Consider the following 24,742-nt stretch of genomic DNA (forward strand, 5'->3'; position numbering starts at 1 on the left):
GTATAATATCATAGAGCTGTATAGTACAGTATAATATCATAGAGCTGTACAGTATAATATCATAGAGCTGTACAGTATAATATCATAGAGCTGTACAGTACAGTATAATATCATAGAGCTGTATAGTATAATATCATAGAGCTGTATAGTATAATATCATAGAGCTGTATAGTATAATATCATAGAGCTGTATAGTATAATATCATAGAGCTGTACAGTATAATATCATAGAGCTGTATAGTACAGTATAATATCATAGAGCTGTATAGTATAATATCATAGAGCTGTATAGTACAGTATAATATCATAGAGCTGTACAGTATAATATCATAGAGCTGTACAGTATAATATCATAGAGCTGTACAGTATAATATCATAGAGCTGTACAGTATAATATCATAGAGCTGTACAGTATAATATCATAGAGCTGTACAGTATATATCATAGAGCTGTACAGTATAATATCATAGAGCCGTACAGTATAATATCATAGAGCTGTACAGTATAATATCATAGAGCCGTATAGTACAGTATAATATCATAGAGCTGTACAGTATAATATCATAGAGCTGTATAGTACAGTATAATATCATAGAGCTGTACAGTATATATCATAGAGCTGTACAGTATAATATCATAGAGCTGTACAGTATAATATCATAGAGCTGTACAGTATAATATCATAGAGCCGTATAGTACAGTATACATAAAGTATCGTACAGCCTTGCTCGGTCTCCGTGTTCCTGAAGTCGTCCTCCTCAAACTTCTCTGTGATACCCGTCCTCTGCCACATCTTCCGGATCTCCGACATGCAGAGTTTAGGGTTGGATCGGAAGAACAGTTTCCGGCCCGGATGGTCAGGTTGTGCTGGGTCCAATCCCACAAGAACTGGAGGTGCTGATTGTCTACTGCATGGAAAGCATACATGCTGAGGGGATTGGGGGGGGGGGGGAACAGAGGAGAGAGGGGGGAGGGAGAGAGGAGTAAGGTGGGGAGGGAGAGAGAGGAGATAGGTGGGGAGGTAGAGAGAGAGAGATGAGGGAGTCACCAACAGTAAACAGAAATATCCTCTCAGTCTGATGGTCCCCACCACACTAACCCTGCAGTCTGATGGTCCCCACCACACTAACCCTGCAGTCTGATGGTCCCCACCACACTAACCCTGCAGTCTGATGGTCCCCACCACACTAACCCTGCAGTCTGATGGTCCCCACCACACTAACCCTGCAGTCTGATGGTCTCCGCCACACTAACCCTGCAGTCTGATGGTCTCCGCCACACTAACCCTGCAGTCTGTTGTAACATTCAGATGGTCCCCGCCACACTAACCCTGCAGTCTGATGGTCCCCACACACTAACCTTGCAGTCTGATGGTCCCCACCACACTAACCTTGCAGTCTGATGGTCCCCACCACACTAACCTGCAGTCTGATGGTCCCCACCACACTAACCCTGCAGTCTGATGGTCCCCACCACACTAACCCTGCAGTCTGATGGTCCCCACCACACTAACCCTGCAGTCTGATGGTCCCCGCCACACTAACCCTGCAGTCTGATTGTCTCCGCCACACTAGCCCTGCAGTCTGATGGTCCCCACCACACTAAACCTTGCAGTCTGATGGTCTCCACCACACTAGCCCTGCATTCTGATGGTCTCCGCCACACTAACCCTGCAGTCTGTTGTAACATTCAGATGGTCCCCACCACACTAACCCTGCAGTCTGATGGTCCCCACCACACTAACACCTGCAGTCTGATGGTCCCCACCACACTAACCCTGCAGTCTGATGGTCCCCACCACACTAACCCTGCAGTCTGATGGTCCCCACCACACTAACCCTGCAGTCTGATGGTCCCCACCACACTAACCCTGTAGTCTGATGGTCCCCACCACACTAGCCCTGCAGTCTGATGGTCCCCACCACACTAACCTTGCAGTCTGATGGTCCCCACCACACTAACCCTGCAGTCTGATGGTCTCCGCCACACTAACCCTGCAGTCTGTTGTAACATTCAGATGGTCCCCACCACACTAACCCTGCAGTCTGATGGTCCCCACCACACTAACCCTGCAGTCTGATGGTCCCCACCACACTAACCCTGCAGTCTGATGGTCCCCACCACACTAACCCTGTAGTCTGATGGTCCCCACCACACTAACCCTGCAGTCTGATGGTCTCCGCCACACTAACCTTGTAGTCTGATGGTCCCCACCACACTAACCCTGCAGTCTGATGGTCCCCACCACACTAACCCTGCAGTCTGATGGTCCCCACCACACTAACCCTGTAGTCTGATGGTCCCCACCACACTAACCCTGCAGTCTGATGGTCTCCGCCACACTAACCTTGTAGTCTGATGGTCTCCACCACACTAGCCCTGCAGTCTGATGGTCCCCACCACACTAACCTTGCAGTCTGATGGTCCCCACCACACTAACCCTGCAGTCTGTGGTAATATTCAGATGGTCCCCACCACACTAACCCTGCAGTCTGATGGTCCCCACCACACTAACCCTGCAGTCTGATGGTCCCCACCACACTAACCCTGCAGTCTGATGGTCTCCGCCACACTAACCCTGCAGTCTGATGGTCCCCACCACACTAACCCTGCAGTCTGATGGTCTCCGCCACACTAGCCCTGCAGTCTGATGGTCCCCACCACACTAGCCCTGCAGTCTGATGGTCCCCACCACACTAACCCTGCAGTCTGATGGTCCCCACCACACTAACCCTGCAGTCTGATGGTCCCCACCACACTAACCCTGCAGTCTGATGGTCCCCACCACACTAACCCTGCAGTCTGATGGTCACCACCACACTAACCCTGCAGTCTGATGGTCACCACCACACTAACCCTCAGTCTGATGGTCCCCACCACACTAACCCTCAGTCTGATGGTCCCCACCACACTAACCCTGCAGTCTGATGGTCCCCACCACACTAGCCCTGCAGTCTGATGGTCCCCACCACACTAACCCTGCAGTCTGATGGTCCCCACCACACTAACCCTGCAGTCTGTGGTAATATTCAGATGGTCCCCACCACACTAACCCTGCAGTCTGATGGTCCCCACCACACTAACCCTGCAGTTTGATGGTCCCCACCACACTAACCCTGCAGTTTGATGGTCCCCACCACACTAACCCTGCAGTCTGATGGTCCCCACCACACTAACCCTGCAGTCTGATGGTCCCCACCACACTAACCCTGCAGTCTGATGGTCTCCGCCACACTAGCCCTGCAGTCTGATGGTCCCCACCACACTAGCCCTGCAGTCTGATGGTCCCCACCACACTAACCCTGCAGTCTGATGGTCCCCACCACACTAACCCTGCAGTCTGATGGTCCCCACCACACTAACCTTGCAGTCTGATGGTCCCCACCACACTAACCCTCAGTCTGATGGTCCCCACCACACTAACCCTCAGTCTGATGGTCCCCACCACACTAACCCTGCAGTCTGATGGTCCCCACCACACTAGCCCTGCAGTCTGATGGTCCCCACCACACTAACCCTGCAGTCTGATGGTCCCCACCACACTAACCCTGCAGTCTGATGGTCCCCACCACACTAACCCTGCAGTCTGATGGTCCCCACCACACTAACCTTGCAGTCTGATGGTCCCCACCACACTAACCCTGCAGTCTGCTTTCACCCTTTGTGATTAGATGATTATTATAATATTACTGCATCCTGCCTGTCCAGACCAGTACCAGAGGAGATGTACAGATTTTAACAGGGCCAAATGGAGAGAAGACAGAGAAAATGAGAGAGGAGAGGGGCAGATTTTAACAGGGCCAAATGGAGAGAAGACAGAGAAAATGAGAGAGGAGAGGGGCAGATTTTAACAGGGCCAAACAGAGAGAAGACAGAGAAAATGAGAGAGGAGAGGGGCAGTAAAACAACACAACTTTAACCACTTTAGTTCCGTGAGGACTCAGGAATGCAGTGAGCCTTGAAGCAGATAACTTTCTAAACAGACAGAGACAAGGCCGAGGGGAAGTGGAGAGGGGGAGGACGGGTGAGGAGAGGTAGGGGTTTAGGCCAAGGCCCTCTCGTGACCTCGGATGCCGATCGCTCCGTGAGGTTGAGGTGGCCCATTAGCGAGAGCAACGAAGGAGCAGACAAAGCAAGGTCATACTATCTAGGCCTGCCCTGGCAGATCCATCTCATCCAAACCACCACAACACATGTTGCTGCTGTGGTTTACAGTTGAATCAGAGGCAATATTACGACAGCAACAACTTATTTATTTAACCTTTATTTTACAAGTTGAGAACACATTCTACCTGGGGGAGAGGAGGGGGATGAATTGACCAATTGGAAGCTGGGGATGATTAGGTCACTTATAGTTTGAGAGCCAGATTGAGAATTTAGCCAGGATACCGGGGTTAACACCCCTACTATTACAATAAGTGCCATGGGATCTTTAGTCAAGACACCCGTCTAACATCCCATCCGAAAGATAGCAACCCTACACAGGGCAATGTCCCCAATCACTGCCCTGGGGCAGTGGGAAAGAGTGCATCCTACTGGCCCTCCAACACCACTTCCAGCAGCATCTGGTCTCTCATCCAGGGACTGACCAGGACCAACCCTGGTTAGCTTCAGAAGCAAGCAGTGGTATGCAGGGTGGTATGCTGCTGCCTAACAGTGGGATGCAGGGTGGTATGCTGCTGCCTAACACAGTGGGATGCAGGGTGGTATGCTGCTGCCTAACATAGTGGGATGCAGGGTGGTATGCTGCTGCCTAACATAGTGGGATGCAGGGTGGTATGCTGCTGCCTAACACAGTGGGATGCAGGGTGGTATGCTGCTGCCTAACATAGTGGGATGCAGGGTGGTATGCTGCTGCCTAACATAGTGGGATGCAGGGTGGTATGCTGCTGCCTAACATAGTGGGATGCAGGGTGGTATGCTGCTGCCTAACATAGTGGATGCAGGGTGGTATGCTGCTGCCTAACATAGTGGGATGCAGGGTGGTATGCTGCTGCCTAACAGTGGGATGCAGGGTGGTATGCTGCTGCCTAACATAGTGGGATGCAGGGTGGTATGCTGCTGCCTAACATAGTGGGATGCAGGGTGGTATGCTGCTGCCTAACAGTGGGATGCAGGGTGGTATGCTGCTGCCTAACAGTGGGATGCAGGGTGGTATGCTGCTGCCTAACAGTGGGATGCAGGGTGGTATGCTGCTGCCTAACAGTGGGATGCAGGGTGGTATGCTGCTGCCTAACAGTGGGATGCAGGGTGGTATGCTGCTGCCTAACATAGTGGGATGCAGGGTGGTATGCTGCTGCCTAACATAGTGGGATGCAGGGTGGTATGCTGCTGCCTAACAGTGGGATGCAGGGTGGTATGCTGCTGCCTAACATAGTGGGATGCAGGGTGGTATGCTGCTGCCTAACATAGTGGGATGCAGGGTGGTATGCTGCTGCCTAACAGTGGGATGCAGGTTGGTATGCTGCTGCCTAACATAGTGGGATGCAGGGTGGTATGCTGCTGCCTAACATAGTGGGATGCAGGGTGGTATGCTGCTGCCTAACATAGTGGGATGCAGGGTGGTATGCTGCTGCCTAACAGTGGGATGCAGGGTGGTATGCTGCTGCCTAACATAGTGGGATGCAGGGTGGTATGCTGCTGCCTAACATAGTGGGATGCAGGGTGGTATGCTGCTGCCTAACATAGTGGGATGCAGGGTGGTATGCTGCTGCCTAACATAGTGGGATGCAGGGTGGTATGCTGCTGCCTAACATAGTGGGATGCAGGGTGGTATGCTGCTGCCTAACATAGTGGGATGCAGGGTGGTATGCTGCTGCCTAACATAGTGGGATGCAGGGTGGTATGCTGCTGCCTAACAGTGGGATGCAGGGTGGTATGCTGCTGCCTAACATAGTGGGATGCAGGGTGGTATGCTGCTGCCTAACAGTGGGATGCAGGGTGGTATGCTGCTGCCTAACATAGTGGGATGCAGGGTGGTATGCTGCTGCCTAACATAGTGGGATGCAGGGTGGTATGCTGCTGCCTAACATAGTGGGATGCAGGGTGGTATGCTGCTGCCTAACATAGTGGGATGCAGGGTGGTATGCTGCTGCCTAACATAGTGGGATGCAGGGTGGTATGCTGCTGCCTAACATAGTGGGATGCAGGGTGGTATGCTGCTGCCTAACATAGTGGGATGCAGGGTGGTATGCTGCTGCCTAACATAGTGGGATGCAGGGTGGTATGCTGCTGCCTAACATAGTGGGATGCAGGGTGGTATGCTGCTGCCTAACATAGTGGGATGCAGGGTGGTATGCTGCTGCCTAACAGTGGGATGCAGGGTGGTATGCTGCTGCCTAACAGTGGGATGCAGGGTGGTATGCTGCTGCCTAACATAGTGGGATGCAGGGTGGTATGCTGCTGCCTAACATAGTGGGATGCAGGGTGGTATGCTGCTGCCTAACAGTGGGATGCAGGGTGGTATGCTGCTGCCTAACAGTGGGATGCAGGGTGGTATGCTGCTGCCTAACAGTGGGATGCAGGGTGGTATGCTGCTGCCTAACATAGTGGGATGCAGGGTGGTATGCTGCTGCCTAACATAGTGGATGCAGGGTGGTATGCTGCTGCCTAACATAGTGGGATGCAGGGTGGTATGCTGCTGCCTAACATAGTGGGATGCAGGGTGGTATGCTGCTGCCTAACATAGTGGGATGCAGGGTGGTATGCTGCTGCCTAACATAGTGGATGCAGGGTGGTATGCTGCTGCCTAACATAGTGGGATGCAGGGTGGTATGCTGCTGCCTAACATAGTGGGATGCAGGGTGGTATGCTGCTGCCTAACATAGTGGGATGCAGGGTGGTATGCTGCTGCCTAACATAGTGGGATGCAGGGTGGTATGCTGCTGCCTAACAGTGGGATGCAGGGTGGTATGCTGCTGCCTAACATAGTGGGATGCAGGGTGGTATGCTGCTGCCTAACATAGTGGGATGCAGGGTGGTATGCTGCTGCCTAACATAGTGGGATGCAGGGTGGTATGCTGCTGCCTAACATAGTGGGATGCAGGGTGGTATGCTGCTGCCTAACATAGTGGGATGCAGGGTGGTATGCTGCTGCCTAACAGTGGGATGCAGGGTGGTATGCTGCTGCCTAACATAGTGGGATGCAGGGTGGTATGCTGCTGCCTAACATAGTGGATGCAGGGTGGTATGCTGCTGCCTAACATAGTGGGATGCAGGGTGGTATGCTGCTGCCTAACATAGTGGGATGCAGGGTGGTATGCTGCTGCCTAAATGTAAAATGCAGATGTATTAAACGCCTGACAGGATCTTTTAATGTGCATGATTGAGACATTGTTAATGAAACTCTCAGACAACAGCAGAGGACAGTGTTTTCTATGTAGGTGAACCCTATACCAACCCTATAGCTCCATATTGTGATAGAATAGCCATGCAGAGACAGTTGTAATACAGACTGAAAGGCAGAGTTCTCCAACGTTATCCATTTACAATTAGAGAGTTGAGCAAGGGTTCAGGGCTCGTTGTCAAGGACAACCTACGCAGAGGAACCTCTCCTAGCATTCCCCTACACACACCACTCAATACGCTACCTGATTACCATGGCAACGCTCAACGCCACATCGACAGAGAGAGAGTGAAAGAGGAAATTCCTCAAAACAAACCATTAAAAGATGAAAAGGCAAAAGAACCAAGCAGATTAGCTGACAGAATGTAGAGGGGTGGGGAGCTGGTCCTGGTCCTCCTTTACAAAGCTGACAGAATGTAGAGGGGTGGGGAGCTGGTCCTCCTTTACAAAGCTGACAGAATGTAGAGGGGTGGGGAGCTGGTCCTCCTTTACAAAGCTGACAGAATGTAGAGCGGTGGGGATCTGGTCCTCCTTTACAAAGCTGACAGAATGTAGAGGGGTGGGGATCTGGTCCTCCTTTACAAAGCTGACAGAATGTAGAGGGGTGGGGAGCTGGTCCTGATCCTCCTTTACAAAGCTGACAGATTGTAGAGGGGTGGGGAGCTTGTCCTCCTTTACAAAGCTGACAGAATGTAGAGGGGTGGGGAGCTGGTCCTCCTTTACAAAGCTGACAGAATGTAGAGGGGTGGGGAGCTGGTCCTGGTCCTCCTTTACAAAGCTGACAGAATGTAGAGGGGTGGGGAGCTGGTACTCCTTTACAAAGCTGACAGAATGTAGAGGGGTGGGGAGCTGGTCCTCCTTTACAAAGCTGACAGAATGTAGAGGGGTGGGGATCTGGTCCTCCTTTACAAAGCTGACAGAATGTAGAGGGGTGGGGAGCTGGTCCTGATCCTCCTTTAGGGGTGGGGACAGGAACTAATGGGGCAACAGGAACTAATGGGGATCCATAATAAACCCCAGGAAGAGTAGCTGCTGCCTTGGCAGGAACTAATGGGGATCCATAATAAACCCCAGGAAGAGTAGCTGCTGCCTTGACAACAGGAACTAATGGGGATCCATAATAAACCCCAGGAAGAGTAGCTGCTGCCTTGGCAACAGGAACTAATGGGGATCCATAATAAACCCCAGGAAGAGGAGGAAGAGGAGGAGGAGGGTGGGTCAAGGTGGTGGTGTTAGTAGTAGCGGTATTAGTTGTAGTAGTAGTAGTAGTAGTAGTAGTAGTAGTAGTAGTAGTGGTAGCTGGGGGAACGAGGATGAGGATGAATGAGGATGAGGATGAATGAGGATCCATAATAATGTGGTAACATACTCGTCCATCAGATCCTCTCCATTGATGTAGCGGAGGCTCTTGAGGAAGGACAGGGAGCCCAGCGTCTGAGAGTGTCTGATTCTCACGTAGCCAGTCACTGTCTGGATCAATCCCATGAAACTCTCCAGCTCAGACACTATGTTCTCTAGAGGAGGGGAAGAGACAGGAGTTAGGTTAGGATCGTTGCCTCTCACTGTTCCCTACTATAAGGTAGTGATATATAACTGTACAATACTATAACAGGTAGTGATATATAACTGTACTATAACAGGTAGTGATATATAACCGTACTATAACAGGTAGTGATATATAATATACCCTACTATAACAGGTAGTGATATATAACTGTACTATAACAGGTAGTGATATATAACTGTACTATAACAGGTAGTGATATATATAACTGTACTATAACAGGTAGTGATATATATAACTGTACTATAACAGGTAGTGATATATAACTGTACTATAACAGGTAGTGATATATAACTGTACTATAACAGGTAGTGATATATATAACTGTACTATAACAGGTAGTGATATATATAACTGTACTATAACAGGTAGTGATATATATAACTATACTATAACAGGTAGTGATATATATAACTGTACTATAACAGGTAGTGATATATAACTGTACTATAACAGGTAGTGATATATATAACTGTACTATAACAGGTAGTGATATATAACTGTACTATAACAGGTACTTACGTCCTCTACGGATGTTGATTTGTAGGTTGCCCTTGACGACGGTACATCCCTTCAGAGACTGGGCCGCGTCCACGGAGTCAATGACCTTCTCATCACAGATCTTATCACATAGCCCGTCACACGCACTGCAGAACATACTGGAGATGGGGGAGAGTGGGACAGAGACAGTCAGACAGACATAAAACATACCAAGGTATACTCAACTACTGAGTTACAGTTCATAAGGAAATCAGTGTAATAAATTCATTAGGTCCTAATCTATGGATTTCACAGGACTGGGAATACAGATATGCATCTGTTGGTCAAAGAGAACAGTTTAAAACAGATAGGGGTGTGGATCAGAAAACCAGTCAGTATCTGGTGTGACCACCGCTTGCCTCGTGCAGCGCGACACATCTCCTTCACATAGAATTGATCAGGCTTTTTTTTTAATTATTTCACCTTTATTTAACCAGGTAAGCTGGTTGAGAACACCTTTATTTAACCAGGTAAGCTGGTTGAGAACACCTTTATTTAACCAGGTAGGCTAGTTGAGAACACCTTTATTTAACCAGGTAAGCTAGTTGAGAACACCTTTATTTAACCAGGTAGGCTGGTTGAGAACACCTTTATTTAACCAGGTAAGCTAGTTGAGAACAAGTTCTCATTTACAACTGCGACCTGGTCAAGATAAAGCAAAGCAGTCCGATACAAACAACAACACAGAGTTACACATGGAATAAACAAAACATACAGTCAATAATACAGTCGAACAAAAGAAAACAAAAAGTCTATATACAGTGACTACAAATGAGGTAAGTTAAGGAAATAAATAGGCCATGGTGGCGAAGTAATTACAATATAGCAATTAAACACTGGAATGGTAGATCGGCAGAAGATGAATGTGCAGGTAGAGATACTGGAGTGCAAAGGAGCAAAATAAATAAATAGATAAATACCAGTATGGGGATGAGGTAGGTAGACAGATGGGCTGTTTACAGATGGGCTATGAACAGGTGCATTGATCTGTAAGCTGCTCTGACAGCTGGTGCTTAAAGCTAGTGAGGGAGATGTGAGTCTCCAGCTTCAGAGATTTTTGCAATTCGTTCCAGTCATTGGCAGCAGAGAACTGGAAGGAAAGACGACCAAAGGAGGAATTGGCTTTGGGGGTGACCAGTGAGATATACCTGCTGGAGCGCGTGCTACAAGTGGAGGGTGACCAGTGAGCTGAGATAAGGCGGGGCTTTACCTAGCAGAGACTTATAGATGACCTGTAGCCAGTGAGTTTGGCGACGAGTATGAAGCGAAGGCCAACCAACGAGAGCGTACAGGTCGCAGTGGTGGGTAGTGTATGGGGCTTTGGTGACAAAACGGATGGCACTGTGATAGACTGCATCCAGTTTATTGAGTAGAGTGTTGGAGGCTATTTTATAGATGACATCACCGAAGTCGAGGATCGGTAGCATGGTCAGTTTCACGAGGGTATGTTTGGCAGCATGAGTTGATCAGGATCTCGTCATGGTATCTCTGCGCATTCAATTTACCCATACCATAACCCCACCGCCACTATGGGGCACTATACTCCGACGAATACTCCGTCCGCTGTGCCTTCAACCGGCCTCCGTCTGAGCAGACCCCCCCTACCACCCCCGGGCTACTAACTTTAAACGCTGTGTCGCCCACGTGCTAGCGTAGTGGCGGCTTCCCTGTTCCATCTACTGCTGCCCCCTGGACACTATGATCACTTGGCTACATAGCTGATGCCTGCTGGATTGTCCATTAATCACGGTACTCCATTCTGTTTATTTATGTTTTGTCTGTCGGTCCCAGGCGCGAACTCAGGCTCTGTGTGTAGTTAATCCGACCCTCTCTGCCTAGTCGTCGCCATTTTACCTGCTGTTGTTGTGCTAGCTGATTAGCTGTTGTTGTCTCACCTGTTGTTTTAGCTAGCTCTCCCAATCAACACCTGCGATTACTGTATGCCTCGCTGTATGTCTCTCTCAAATGTCAACATGCCTTGTATACTGTTGTTCAGGTTAGTTATCATTGTTTTAGTTTACAATGGAGCCCCTAGTTCCACTCTTCATACCTCTGATACCTCCTTTGTCCCACCTCCCACACATGCGGTGACCTCACCCATTACAACCAGCATGTCCAGAGATACAACCTCTCTCATCATCACCCAGTGCCTGGGCTTACCTCCGCACCCCACCATACCCCTGTCTGCACATTAAGCCCTGAATATATTCTACCACGCCCAGAAATCTGCTCCTTCAATTCTTTGTCCCTAACGCTCTAGGCGACCAGTTTTGATAGCCTTTAGCCGCACCCTCATACTACTCCTCCTCTGTTCCGCGGGTGATGTGGAGGTAAACCCAGGCCCTGCATGTCCCCAGGCACCCTCATTTGTTGACTTCTGTGATCGAAAAAGCCTTGGTTTCATGCATGTCAATATCAGAAGCCTCCTCCCTAAGTTTGTTTTACTCACTGCTTTAGCACACTCTGCTAACCCTGATGTGCTTGCTGTGTCTGAATCCTGGCTCGGGAAGGCCACCAAAAATTATGAGATTTCCATACCCAACTATAACACTTTCCGTCAAGATAGAACTGCCAAAGGGGGAGGAGTTGCAGTCTACTGCAGAGATTGACATTACTTTGCAGGCTTACTTTCCAGGTCTATACCCAAACAGATCGAACTTCGAATTAAAAAAATTAATCTCTCCAGAAATACGTCTCTCACTGTTGCCGCCTGCTCCAGAACCCCCTCAGCTCCCAGCTGTGCCCTGGACACCATTTGTGAATTGATCGCCCCCCATCTAGCTTCAGAGTTTGTTCTGTTAGGTGACCTAAACTGGGATATGCTTAACACCCCGGCAGTCCTACAATCTAAGCTAGATGCCCTCAATCTCACACAAATCATCAAGGAACCCACCAGGTACAACCCTAAATCTGTAAACATGGGTACCCTCATAGACATTATCCTGACCAACTTGCCCTCCAAATACACCTCCGCTGTCTACAATCAGGATCTCAACGATCACTGCCTCATTGCCTGTATCCGCTACGGGTCCGCGGTCAAACAACCACCCCTCATCACTGTCAAACGCTCCCTAAAACACTTCTGCGAGCAGGCCTTTCTAATCGACCTGGCCCGGGTATCCTGGAAGGATATTGACCTCATCCCGTCAGATGAGGATACCTGGTCATTCTTTAAAAGTAACTTCCTCACCATCTTAGATAAGCATGCTCCGTTCAAAAAATGCAGAACTAAGAACAGATACAGCCCTTGGTTCACTCCAGACCTGACTGCCCTCAACCAGCACAAAAACATCCTGTGGCGGACTGCAATAGCATCGAATAGTCCCGCAATATGCAACTGTTCAGGGAAGTCAGGAACCAATAGACGCAGTCAGTCAGGAAAGCAAAGGCCAGCTTTTTCAGCAGAAATTTGCATCCTGTAGCTCCAACTCCAAAAAGTTCTGGGACACTGTATAGTCCATGGAGAACAAGTGCACCTCCTTCCAGCTGCCCACTGCAGGTAACACGGTCACCACCGATAAATCCATGATAATCGAAAACTTCAACAAGCATTTCTCAACGGCTGGCCATGCCTTCTTCCTGGCTACTCCAACCTCGGCCAACAGCTTCCGACCCATACAAATCAGCTGGGCTTGACAATCTGGACCCTCTATTTCTGAAACTATCCGCTGCCATTGTCGCAACCCCTATTACCAGCCTATTCAACTTCTCTTTCGTATCGTCTGAGATCCCCAAGGATTGGAAAGCTGCCGCGGTCATCCCCCTCTTCAAAGGGGGAGACACCCTGGACCCAAACTGTTACAGACCTATATCCATCCTGCCCTGCCTATCTAAGGTCTTCGAAAGCCAGATCAACAAACAGATCACGGACCATCTCGAATCCCAACATTCACAAGGCCGCAGGGCCAGACAGATTACCAGGACGTGTACTCCGAGCATGCGTTGACCAACTGGCAAGTGTCTTCACGGACATTTTCAACCTCTCCCTGTCGGAGTCTGCAATACCAACATGTTTCAAGCAGACTACCATAGTCCCTGTGCCCAAGAACACCAAGGTAACCTGCATCAATGACTACCAACCCTTAGCACTCATGTCTGTAGCCATAAAGAGCTTTCAAAGGCTGGTCATGGCTCACATCAACACAATTGTCCCAGAAACCCTAGACACACACCAATTTGCATACCACCCCAACAGATCCACAGATGATGCAATCTCGATTGCACTCCACACTGCCTTTCCCACCTGGGCAAAAGGAACACCTACGTGAGAATGATATTCATTGACCACAGCTCAGCGTTCAACACCATAGTGCCCTCAAAGCACATCACTAAGCTAAGGACCCTGCGACTAAACACCTCCCTCTGCAACTGGATCTAAAAAAAAATGGAGGTGGTGAGGGTCGCACCCAGGTGGTAAGGGTAGGTAACAACACATCCGCCATGCTGATCCTCAACACTGGGGCCCTTCAGGGGTGCGTGCTCAGCCCCCTCCTGTACTCCCTGTTCACCCATGATTGAGTGGCCAGGCACGACTCCAACAGCATCATTAAGTTTGCTGACGACACAACAGTGGTAGGCCTGATCACCAACTACAAAGAGACAGCCTACAGGGAGGAGGTCAGAGACCTGGCAGTGTGGTGCCAGGTCAACAACCTCTCCCTCAATGTGATCAAGACAAAAGTAGATGATTGTGGATGACAGGAAAATGAGGACAGAGCACAACCCCATTCTCATTGACGGGGCTGTAGTGGAGCAGGTTGAGAGTTTTAAGCTCCTTGGTGTCCACATCACCAATAAACTATCATGGTCCAAACACACCAAGACAGTCATGAAGAAGGTAAGACAAAACCTATTCCCCATCAGGAGACTGAAAAGATTTAGCATTGGTCCTCAGATCCTCAAAAGATTACAGAAGGTAGTGCATAACAGAACAGTACCTCACTGGGGCCAAGCTTCCTGTCATCCAGGACCTCTATACCAGGTGGTGTCAGAGGAAGGCCCAAAGAGTTGCCAAAATCTCCAGTCACCCAAGACAGACTGTTCTCTCTGCTTCCGCATGGCAAGCAGTACCGGAGCGCCAAGTCTAAGTCCACAAGGCTTCTAAACACCTTCCACCCCCAGCCATAAGACTCCTGAACATCTAATCATATGGTTACCCAGACTATTTGCATTTGCCCCCCCCACCACAATTCTTACCCTGCTGCTACTCTGTTTATTATCTATGCATAGTCACTTTAACTCTACCTACATGTGCATATTACCTCGACTAACCTGTGCCCCAGCACATTGACTCTATACCCCCTGTAGCCTCGCTACTGTTACTTTATTGTTGCTTTTTAATTGTTATTTTTCATTTATTTTTTAATTCAGATTATATTAGTAAATACTTTAACACTTATTTTTCTTAAAACTGCATTTTTTAAGGGCTTGTAAAGAAGCATTTAACTGTCATGTCTACACCTGTTGAACTCGGCGCATGTGACAAATAACATTTGATTTGATGAGCAGCACAACCCAACACCTGTATCGTCTAAGGACTCAGACTAAGGAGAACTGTTGATCCCACAGGTCTGAGTGACAAGTATTGGAGACAGCCATAGCTATATAACAGCCTCTGTCTCCATCTGCTGGACAGTTTGAAGAAGACAAACCCACTCACCTCTTGCTCTTGTTGCGTGTGAATCCAGAAGGACATTCAGACATGCACTCTCTTCTGTGAATGACGAAGCGGTCGAAGTCAGGCAGGTGGACGCTGGAGCAGAAGTCCAGGGTGACGCAGCGCCAGCCTTCAAACTTATAGGTATCATGGGGGCAGTCTGGAACGCAGCGCCCCTCGTGGTAGTAGTGGAGACAGGCAGCGCAAGACGAATCAGTGTTAGGTTCCGTACAGCTACCCAGACACTGGCCATGACAACACTCACCATCCCATGTACACGCATGACACTTATCAGGACACACTAGAGAGAGAGAGAGAGAGAGAGAGAGAGACGGAGAGAGAAGTCAGTTAATGACTTGACATAGGGAATTCGTACCCATTAATACCATTTCCGTCTTTGGATAAAAAAAAAATCATTATTCAGCACAACATCGGTACAGGAGATCCCCATATTGTATGAGACACTGAAATGCACTTTTAGAGGCCATTCAGCACAACATGGGTACAGCAGATCCCCATATTGTATGAGACACTGAAATGTACTTTTAGAGGCCATTCAGCACAACATGGGTACAGCAGATCCCCATATTGTATGGGACACTGAAATGTACTTTTAGAGGCCATTCAGCACAACATGGGTACAGCAGATCCCCATATTGTATGGGACACTGAAATGTACTTTTAGAGGCCATTCAGCACAACATCGGTACAGCAGATCCCCATATTGTATGAGACACTGAAATGTACTTTTAGAGGCCATTCAGCACAACATGGGTACAGCAGATCCCCATATTGTATGAGACACTGAAATGTACTTTTAGAGGCCATTCAGCACAACATGGGTACAGCAGATCCCCATATTGTATGAGACACTGAAATGTACTTTTAGAGGCCATTCAGCACAACATGGGTACAGCAGATCCCCATATTGTATGAGACACTGAAATGTACTTTTAGAGGCCATTCAGCACAACATCGGTACAGCAGATCCCCATATTGTATGGGACACTGAAATGTACTTTTAGAGGCCATTCAATACAACACTCATAATTAAAACAAAAGCAGTTTAGGTCAAAAGAGATGAGATCTATATAAAGGAATAGAGGAAGTTCATGGTAATGGAATAAATATTGAATCTGCAACATAGAAATGTGAAACGAATTGAGAGAAACTCGTTACAAATGATGGAGTCATACATGATTCATCAAACTATATTTTGAAAGAGGAAGCAACATTTAAGCATATGTTGTCTCCTCCATTTCCACTGAATTATGTTAACTAAAGATTTCTTTCCAAATAATAATAATAATACTGTAAAATGAATACAGAAAGACCAGTGTGAAGGCCAACTTACAGAAGAGTAACTGAAGCAATACAATATTTTCAGTCTGGAAAATCACCAGGGCTTGATTGTATACCAGTAGAGGTATATCAGACCTTTCATGTATTCAAAAGTTCCATTATTAGCATGTTATAATTACATTTTCAGGTACTCAACCATGACTGATTTCATTACTACTAAAACAGGACCCAGGTGGTAAGTATAAAGATCCAGTCCATTTTTTAAAAAACATCACAACTTCAACGCTGTGATGCGAAAATCCTGGTGAAATGCAAAGCACAGAATAAAAAAGGTTTCACCAGATATTATTGTTCATCCTGATCAGACAGGTTTTTTACACAGATGCTGTATTAGAGATAATATAAGACAATTCATTGAAACAATTGAACATTAAAACATCAAAGACAAAAGGCCTGGTCTTCATAGCAGATTTTGAAAGGCGTTTGATAAAGTATGACTAGAATGTATTTACAAATGCCTGGATTAGTTTTATTTCGGTGAATCTCATACAATGGGTTAAAGTTACGTACAGCAACCCCAGATATAAAACAGTAAATAATGGTTTCTTCTCAGAATGTATTGAGCTTTTAAGAGGAGTAAAACAAGGCTGTCCGTTGTCTCCATATCTATTTATTATGGCCATTGAAATTTAAATCAAGGGGTTAGAAATCCAGGGGATAAAAACAAAAGTGTGTTGATGTTGAATGTTGATGACTCAAGTTTTTTTTCTTAAGTCCGCAATCTGGATACCTGCACAGTCTCATTGAAGATCTTGATCAAATTTATAGCCTCTAAGGACTCAAATGTAATTATGAGAAAAGTGTACCATATTATGTATTGGATCATAAAAAAAAAAATGTATGCTACCTTGTAGTTTACCAATAAAATGGATGGAGAAGTAGACATACTTTGTTTTCACATCTCAAAAAAATAAATGAACTTCGCACAATTAATTTCAATGGAAAGTTAGCAAAAATAGATACGATCATGCAACCATGAAGAGGTAAATGTGTCTATTAATGGAAAAATCACATTGATTAACTTTTTGGTCCTATCACAGTTTACTTACTTACTAACTAATGGCACTGCCTACTCCAGACGACTCGTTTTTTAAATCATTTGAGAAAATAATATTTAATTTTATTTGGAATGCTAAGCCAGACAAAATGAAAAAGTGCCTATTTATATAATGAATATGAGTTTGCGGGGCAAAAATTACTAAATATTAAATCTTTAAACCTCTCACTAAAATATTTACTCATACATAAATTATACTTAAACACAAAATGGTTCTCCAGTAGATTAAGAAAAGCTCATCCTTTATTCAAAAATGTTACAATTTACAACTTCTCATTTCCCACTAATTTAAAATGTTTTTTTTTTTTTTAAGTATCGCCCTTTCTTAAACAAGCCATAGAAAGCTGGTTACAATTTCAGTTTATCCTCCAGAAAAGATAGAACGAACAAATGTTATGTTTACGGGTCGGGTTAGGCATGTATCACGAATTACGTGATCCTAACCGAATGTGTTTTTTTTGTTTCATTTTTGCAACTTATTTTTGAGCTCATCCTGTACATAATGTGTCTGCTACCGTCTCTTAAGACCCAAAATAACTTCTGGGCATCAGAACAGCGATTACTCACCACGAACCGTAGAGGCTTTTTATTTCTTTAACTTCTTGGTGACAGGGGGCAGTATTTTCACGTCCGGATTAAATGCATGCCCAAATTCAACTGCCTGCTACTCATCCCCAGAAGATAAGATATGCATAGAAAACACTCTGAAGTTTCTAAAACTGTTTGAATCATGTCTGTGAGTATAACAGAACTTATTTAGCAGGCGAAACCCCGAGGACAAACCATTCAGATTTTTGTTTTGTTTTTGAGGTCACTCTTTTCAATGGGTTTTCATTGGGAATCCCGATTTCTAAGGGATCTTCTTGCAGTTCCTACCGCTTCCACTGGATGTCAACAGTCTTTAGAAATTGGTTGAGGTTTTTCCTTTGTGTAATAAAGAAGTAGCCCTGTTCAAAACGAGGGTCACATCAAGTGTACTGTTAGAGAAGCGTGACCAGAAAGCTAGCTACAGTTTGTTTTCCACCTGTATTGAACACAGATCATCCCATCTTCAATTTTATCGATTATTTACGTAAAAAATACCTAAAGTACAGGTAACTTTTGAGATATTTTATAGTCACGTTGCGCAAGTTTGAACTGGTGTTTTTCTGGATCAAATGAGACAAAATTGAAATTTCAGATATATATCGACAGATTTATTCGAACAAAAGGACCATTTGTGATGTTTATGGGACATATTGGAGTACCAACAAAAGAAGCACATCAAAGGCAAGGCATGATTTATATTTTTATTTCTGCGTTTTTGTGTCGCGCCTGCAGGGTTGAAATATGCTTTCTCTCTTTGTTTACGGAGGTGCTACCCTCAGATAATAGCATCGTTTGCTTTCGCCGAAAAGCCTTTTTGAAATGGGACGTTGGCTGGATTCACAACAAGTGTAGCTTTAATTTGGTATCTTACATGTGTGATTTCATGAAAGTTTGATTTTTATAATAATTTATTTGAATTTGGCACGCTGCATTGTCACTGGCTTTTGGCCAGGTGGGACGCTAGGGTCCCACATATCCCAGAGAGGTTTCTTTAATGAGTTTGACATACTGCTTTCCCGGGAGCAGGCCCAAATCCCTGTCATTTGCGTGAAGAGAAGACGGAGAAAAAGAGGATGGAGACCGGGCTACTTTCTAAGGAAGTCCTGAGGTTTTACTCGCCTGAGGTAGAGTATCTCATGATAAGCTGTAGATCACACTATCTGTATTTTTCATAGCTGTCTACATACCACCACAGGCCGATGCTGGCACTAAGACCACACTCAATGGGCTGTATTCCACACTAAGCAAACAGGAAAATGCTCATCCAGGCAGCACTCCTAGTGGCCGGGGACTTTAATGCAGGGAAACTTAAATCCGTTTTACCAAATTTCTATCAGCATGTTAAACGTGCAACCAGAGGTAAAACAACTCTAGACCACCTGTACTCCACACACAGAGACACAAACAAAGCTCTCCCTCGCCCTACAGTCGGCAAATCTGACCACAATTCTATCCTCCTGATTCCTGCTTACAAGCAAAAAAACTAAAGCAGGAAGCACCATTGAATCGGTCAATAAAAAGTGGTCAGATGAAGCAGATGCTACACTACAGGACTGTTTTGCTAGAACAGACTGGATAATGTTCCAAGATTCCTCTGATGGCATTGAGGAGCACACCATGTCAGTCATTGGCTTCATCAATAAGTGCATCGATGACGTCGTCCCCACAGTGACCGTATGTACATACACCAACCAGAAGCCATGGATTACAGGCAACAGATGCACTGAGCTAGAGGCTAGAGCTGCCGCTTTCAAGGAGCAGGACTCTAACCCGGAAGTTCATAAGAAATCCCGCTGCGCCCCCCGACGAACCATCAAACAGGCAAAGCTTCAATACAGGACTAAGATCGAATCGTACTACACCAGTTCCGACGCTCGTCGGATGTGGCAGGGCTTGCAGACCATTACAGACTACAAAGGGAAGCACAGCCGAGAGCTGCCCAGTGACACGAGCTCAACACCTTCTATGCCTGCTTCGAGGAAAATAACAATGAAACATGCATGAGAGCGCCAGTTGTTCCGGACGACTGTGTGATCAAGCTCTCCATAGCCGATGTGAGTAAGACCTTTAAACAGGTCAACATTCACAAAGCCGTGGGGCCAGATGGATTACCAGGACATGTACTCCGACCAACTGGCAAGTGTCTTCACTGACATTTTCAACCTCTCCCTCACGAGTCTGCAATACCAACAAGTTTCAAGCAGAAACCCCCACTCTCGTCGACGGGGCTGTAGTGGAGCAGGTTGAGAGCGTCAAGTTCCTTGGTGTCCACATCACCAACAAACTAACATGGTCCAAGCTAGGGTTGCAAAATTCTGGGAACTTTCAATAAAATGACCTAGTTTTCGAGAAATCCTGGTTGGAGGATGCCGAATTTCCAGTTTATTACCTTCTGATTCCGAGATTCCTCCAACCAAGATTTTGGGGAAACCAGGGAATTTATTTGCAACCCCAGTCCAAGCACACCAAGACAGTCGTGATGAGGGCACAACAAAAACCTATTTCCCCTCAGGAGACTGAAAAGACAGATCACTGGGGCCGAGCTTCCTGTCATCCAGGACCTCTATACAGGCGGTGTCAGTGGAAGGCCCTAAAAATGGTCAAAGACTACAGCCACCCTAGTCATAGACTGTTCTCTCTGCTACTGCACGGCAAGCAGTACCGGAGCGCCAAGTCTAGGTCCAAAAGGAATCTAAACAGCTTCTACCCCCAAGACATAGGACTCCTGAACATCTAATGAAATAGCTACCCAGACTATTTGCACTGCCCCCCCCCCTCCCCTTTTTCACGTTGCTGGTACTCTGATATTATCTATGCATAGTCACTTTAATAACTCTACCTACATGTACATATTACCTGGACTAACCGGTGCCCCCACACATTGACTCGGTACCCCTCTGTATATAGTCTCGTTATTGTTATTTTACTGCTCCTCTTTAATTACCTTCAGACAAAGTGGCGTAAATAGAAACCACTTCCATTTGAGGACACAAATGTTGACCCATACAGATTGCAACAAAAAAATGGGAAGAGATTTTCGCCAATTCAACGTGGTTTATGAACTGGTACAAAAAAATACATTTGATTCAACACTTCGAGTTCTTCAATTTAAATTATATAAAATTCTCCGCAAAAAAAGAAACGTCCCTTTTTCAGGACCCTGTCTTTCAAAGATCATTGTAATTTGGATTTTTACAAATTAAGATCCAGAAGTTAAGGGTTTAAACACTGTTTCCCATGCTTGTTCAATGAACCATAAACAATGAATGAACATGCACCTGTGGAACGGTCATTAAGACACTAACAGCTTACAGGCAATTAAGGTCACAGTTATTAAAACTTAGGACACTACAGAGGCCTTTCTACTGACTCTGGAAAAACACCAAAGGAAAGATGCCCAGGGTCCCTGCTCATCTGCGTGAACATGCCTTAGGCATGCTGCAAGGAGGCATGAGGACTGCAGCTGTGGCCAGGAGACAGGATGGACAGCTGATCGTCTTCATAGTGGCTGACCACGTGTAACAACACCTGAACAGGATCAGTACATCCGAACATCACACCTGCGGGACAGGCACAGGATGGCAAGGACCATCCTGTGAGGATGGCAAGGACCATTGCCCCCAGAAATGTCTGGGAACTTGCAGGTGCCTTGGTGGAAGAGTGGGGTAACATCTCACAGCAAGAACTAGCAAATCTGGTGCAATCCATGAGGAGGAGATCCACTGCAGAACTTAATGCAGCTGGTGGCCACACCAGATACTGACTGTTACTTTTGATTTAGACCCCCCCCCCCTTTGTTCAGGGACACAATATTCAATTTCTGTTAGTCACATGTCTGTGGAACTTGTTCAGTTTATGTCTCAATTGTTGAATCTTGTTGTGTTCATACAAATAGTTACACGTTAACTTTTCTGAAAATAAATGCAGTTGACAGTGAGAGGACATTTGTATGGGGCTGAGTTTATATGGGGCTTACAACAATCGCAGCTCTGTAGATTTTGCCTCGAAGAGACAGAATCACTAGATCATTTATTCTGGTATTGCCCCTATGCAGCTTGTTTCTAGTCACAGGTTCAGGAATGGTTAAAGAAGTAAAAATAAATCACAACGTGCACTTAAAGTTCATGTAGAAAATAGCACAAATAAAAACTACAAATACTTTCATGAGTAGGTGTGTCCAAACGTTGACTGGTACTAATAAAAATATCATTTCTATTTATTTTTGGGGGAGGGTTTCGAAACTTCTCCCACGACCCTGCGTGGACATGCACCTGGCCATGCTGCTGCTCCAGTTTCAACTTCCACCTGACTGTGCTGCTGCTCCAGTTTCAACTGTTCTGCCTTATTATTATTCGACCATGCTGGTCATTTATGAACATTTGAACATCTTGGCCATGTTCTGTTATAATCTCCACCCGGCACAGCCAGAAGAGGACTGGCCACCCCACATAGCCTGGTTCCTCTCTAGGTTTCTTCCTAGGTTTTGTGCTTTCTAGGGAGTTTTTCCTAGCCACCGTGCTTCTACACCTGCATTGCGTGCTGTTTGGGGTTTTAGGCTGGGTTTATGTACAGCACTTTGAGATATCAGCTGATGTACGAAGGGCTATATAAATAAATTTGATTTGATTTGATTTGACCCCATTTTCATATCAGGTGACCCCACATGGGGCCGTGACTCCTAGTTTGAGAACCCCTACGCTAGAGTTTGGACAGTGGCGGGAGATCTAGGAGTTCCAGAGTCTAGTTGAAGTGTGAACTGTGAGTTGGTTGACTGGTTCCTCTGGGGACAGGCAGCACGGTGCTGGTTTCTCTCTGTATGTCATTATCTGCTGTGTCATCTCCCTGGACTGTGGGAACTTACCTGAGGTCATCACTTTCTACCTGCTGGAAACAGTCTGTCATGCTACCTGTCACCTCTACATCAGGGGAGAGAAGGCAGAGAGAGGCCTTACAGCACAGCACTCAGAGGCCAGGTAGAGAGAGAGAAGGAGTGAAGATGGGGTCAGAGAAGGGGTGGTACACTATATATACTGGCAGTGGGATGGCATGGCTCTGGTCCAAACCCTTTGGTCCAAAGTACTGCAGCATTTGGGACTGGGCCAGGGGCCCAGACATGGCAGAGGGGGTCAGGAACACCATTTGGGACTGGGCCAGGGGACCAGACATGGCAGAGGGGGTCAGGAACACCATTTGGAACTGGGCCAGGGGACCAGACATGGCAGAAGGGGTCAGGAACACCATTTGGGACTGGGCCAGGGGACCAGACATGGCAGAAGGGGTCAGGAACACCATTTGGGACTGAGCCAGGGGACCAGACATGGCAGTGGATGGCAGGAACAGGCTCTTCCACAACACCAAGACTGTCACACACACACACAGTCAGAGTAGCACTGCTGCTGTCATGAAGCCTGGGGGATGGCACAGGCTGTACCCACACCCCCTCCACCCAACACAAACACACCAAATAATGCTGCGGAGCAGGGTACTGCCCAGGGAAAGGAGGGTAAAGGGCATCCGTCTAGACATGGTGATGTGACAACACCAGAGAGACGGAGGAGACCAGTCAGTCAGCTACAGATAACAATCTTTACTTTAAGAGCCAACTGCCGAGCTGTTTCTAATGACAACTACTATTCTACTGCCAAGCTGTTTCTAATGACAACTACTATTCTACTGCCGAGCTGTTTCTAATGACAACTACTATTCTACTGCCGAGCTGTTTCTAATGACAACTACTATTCTACTGCCGAGCTGTTTCTAATGACAACTACTGCCGAGCTGTTTCTAATGACAACTACTATTCTACTGCCGAGCTGTTTCTAATGACAACTACTATTCTACTGCCGAGCTGTTTCTAATGACAACTACTGCCGAGCTGTTTCTAATGACAACTACTATTCTACTGCCGAGCTGTTTCTAATGACAACTACTATTCTACTGCCGAGCTGTTTCTAATGACAACTACTGCCGAGCTGTTTCTAATGACAACTACTGCCAAGCTGTTTCTAATGACAACTACTATTCTACTGCCAAGCTGTGTCTAATGACAACTACTGCCGAGCTGTTTCTAATGACAACTACTATTCTACTGCCAAGCTGTGTCTAATGACAACTACTGCCGAGCTGTTTCTAATGACAACTACTATTCTACTGCCAAGCTGTGTCTAATGACAACTACTGCCGAGCTGTTTCTAATGACAACTACTATTCTACTGCCAAGCTGTGTCTAATGACAACTACTGCCGAGCTGTTTCTAATGACAACTACTATTCTACTGCCAAGCTGTGTCTAATGACAACTACTGCCGAGCTGTTTCTAATGACAACTACTATTCTACTGCCAAGCTGTGTCTAATGACAACTACTATTCTACTGCCGAGCTGTTTCTAATGACAACTACTATTCTACTGCCAAGCTGTGTCTAATGACAACTACTGCCGAGCTGTTTCTAATGACAACTACTATTCTACTGCCGAGCTGTTTCTAATGACAACTACTATTCTACTGCCGAGCTGTTTCTAATGACAACTACTATTCTACTGCCAAGCTGTTTCTAATGACAACTACTATTCTACTGCCGAGCTGTTTCTAATGACAACTACTATTCTACTGCCGAGCTGTTTCTAATGAC

At 46.5% G+C, this 24,742-nt stretch overlaps 1 protein-coding gene across 1 annotated transcript; it reads right to left on the minus strand.

Moving 5' to 3' along the window:
* Positions 1–809: 809 nt before the first annotated feature.
* On the minus strand, positions 810–23,431 carry LOC109886044 (insulin-like growth factor 1 receptor; the record flags this gene model as incomplete). The annotated part of the gene is made up of 5 exons (XM_031819583.1): positions 23,176–23,431; positions 15,109–15,406; positions 9,432–9,568; positions 8,715–8,859; positions 810–928 (listed from the first exon to the last, which is right to left on the minus strand). Coding segments are annotated over exons 1-5 (955 nt in total), but the record flags the coding sequence as incomplete, so codon positions are not given.
* Between the last annotated feature and the right edge of the window lie 1,311 nt (positions 23,432–24,742).

Source organism: Oncorhynchus kisutch, unplaced genomic scaffold (assembly GCF_002021735.2).
Source record: "Oncorhynchus kisutch isolate 150728-3 unplaced genomic scaffold, Okis_V2 scaffold2294, whole genome shotgun sequence".
Lineage (NCBI taxonomy): Eukaryota > Metazoa > Chordata > Actinopteri > Salmoniformes > Salmonidae > Oncorhynchus > Oncorhynchus kisutch.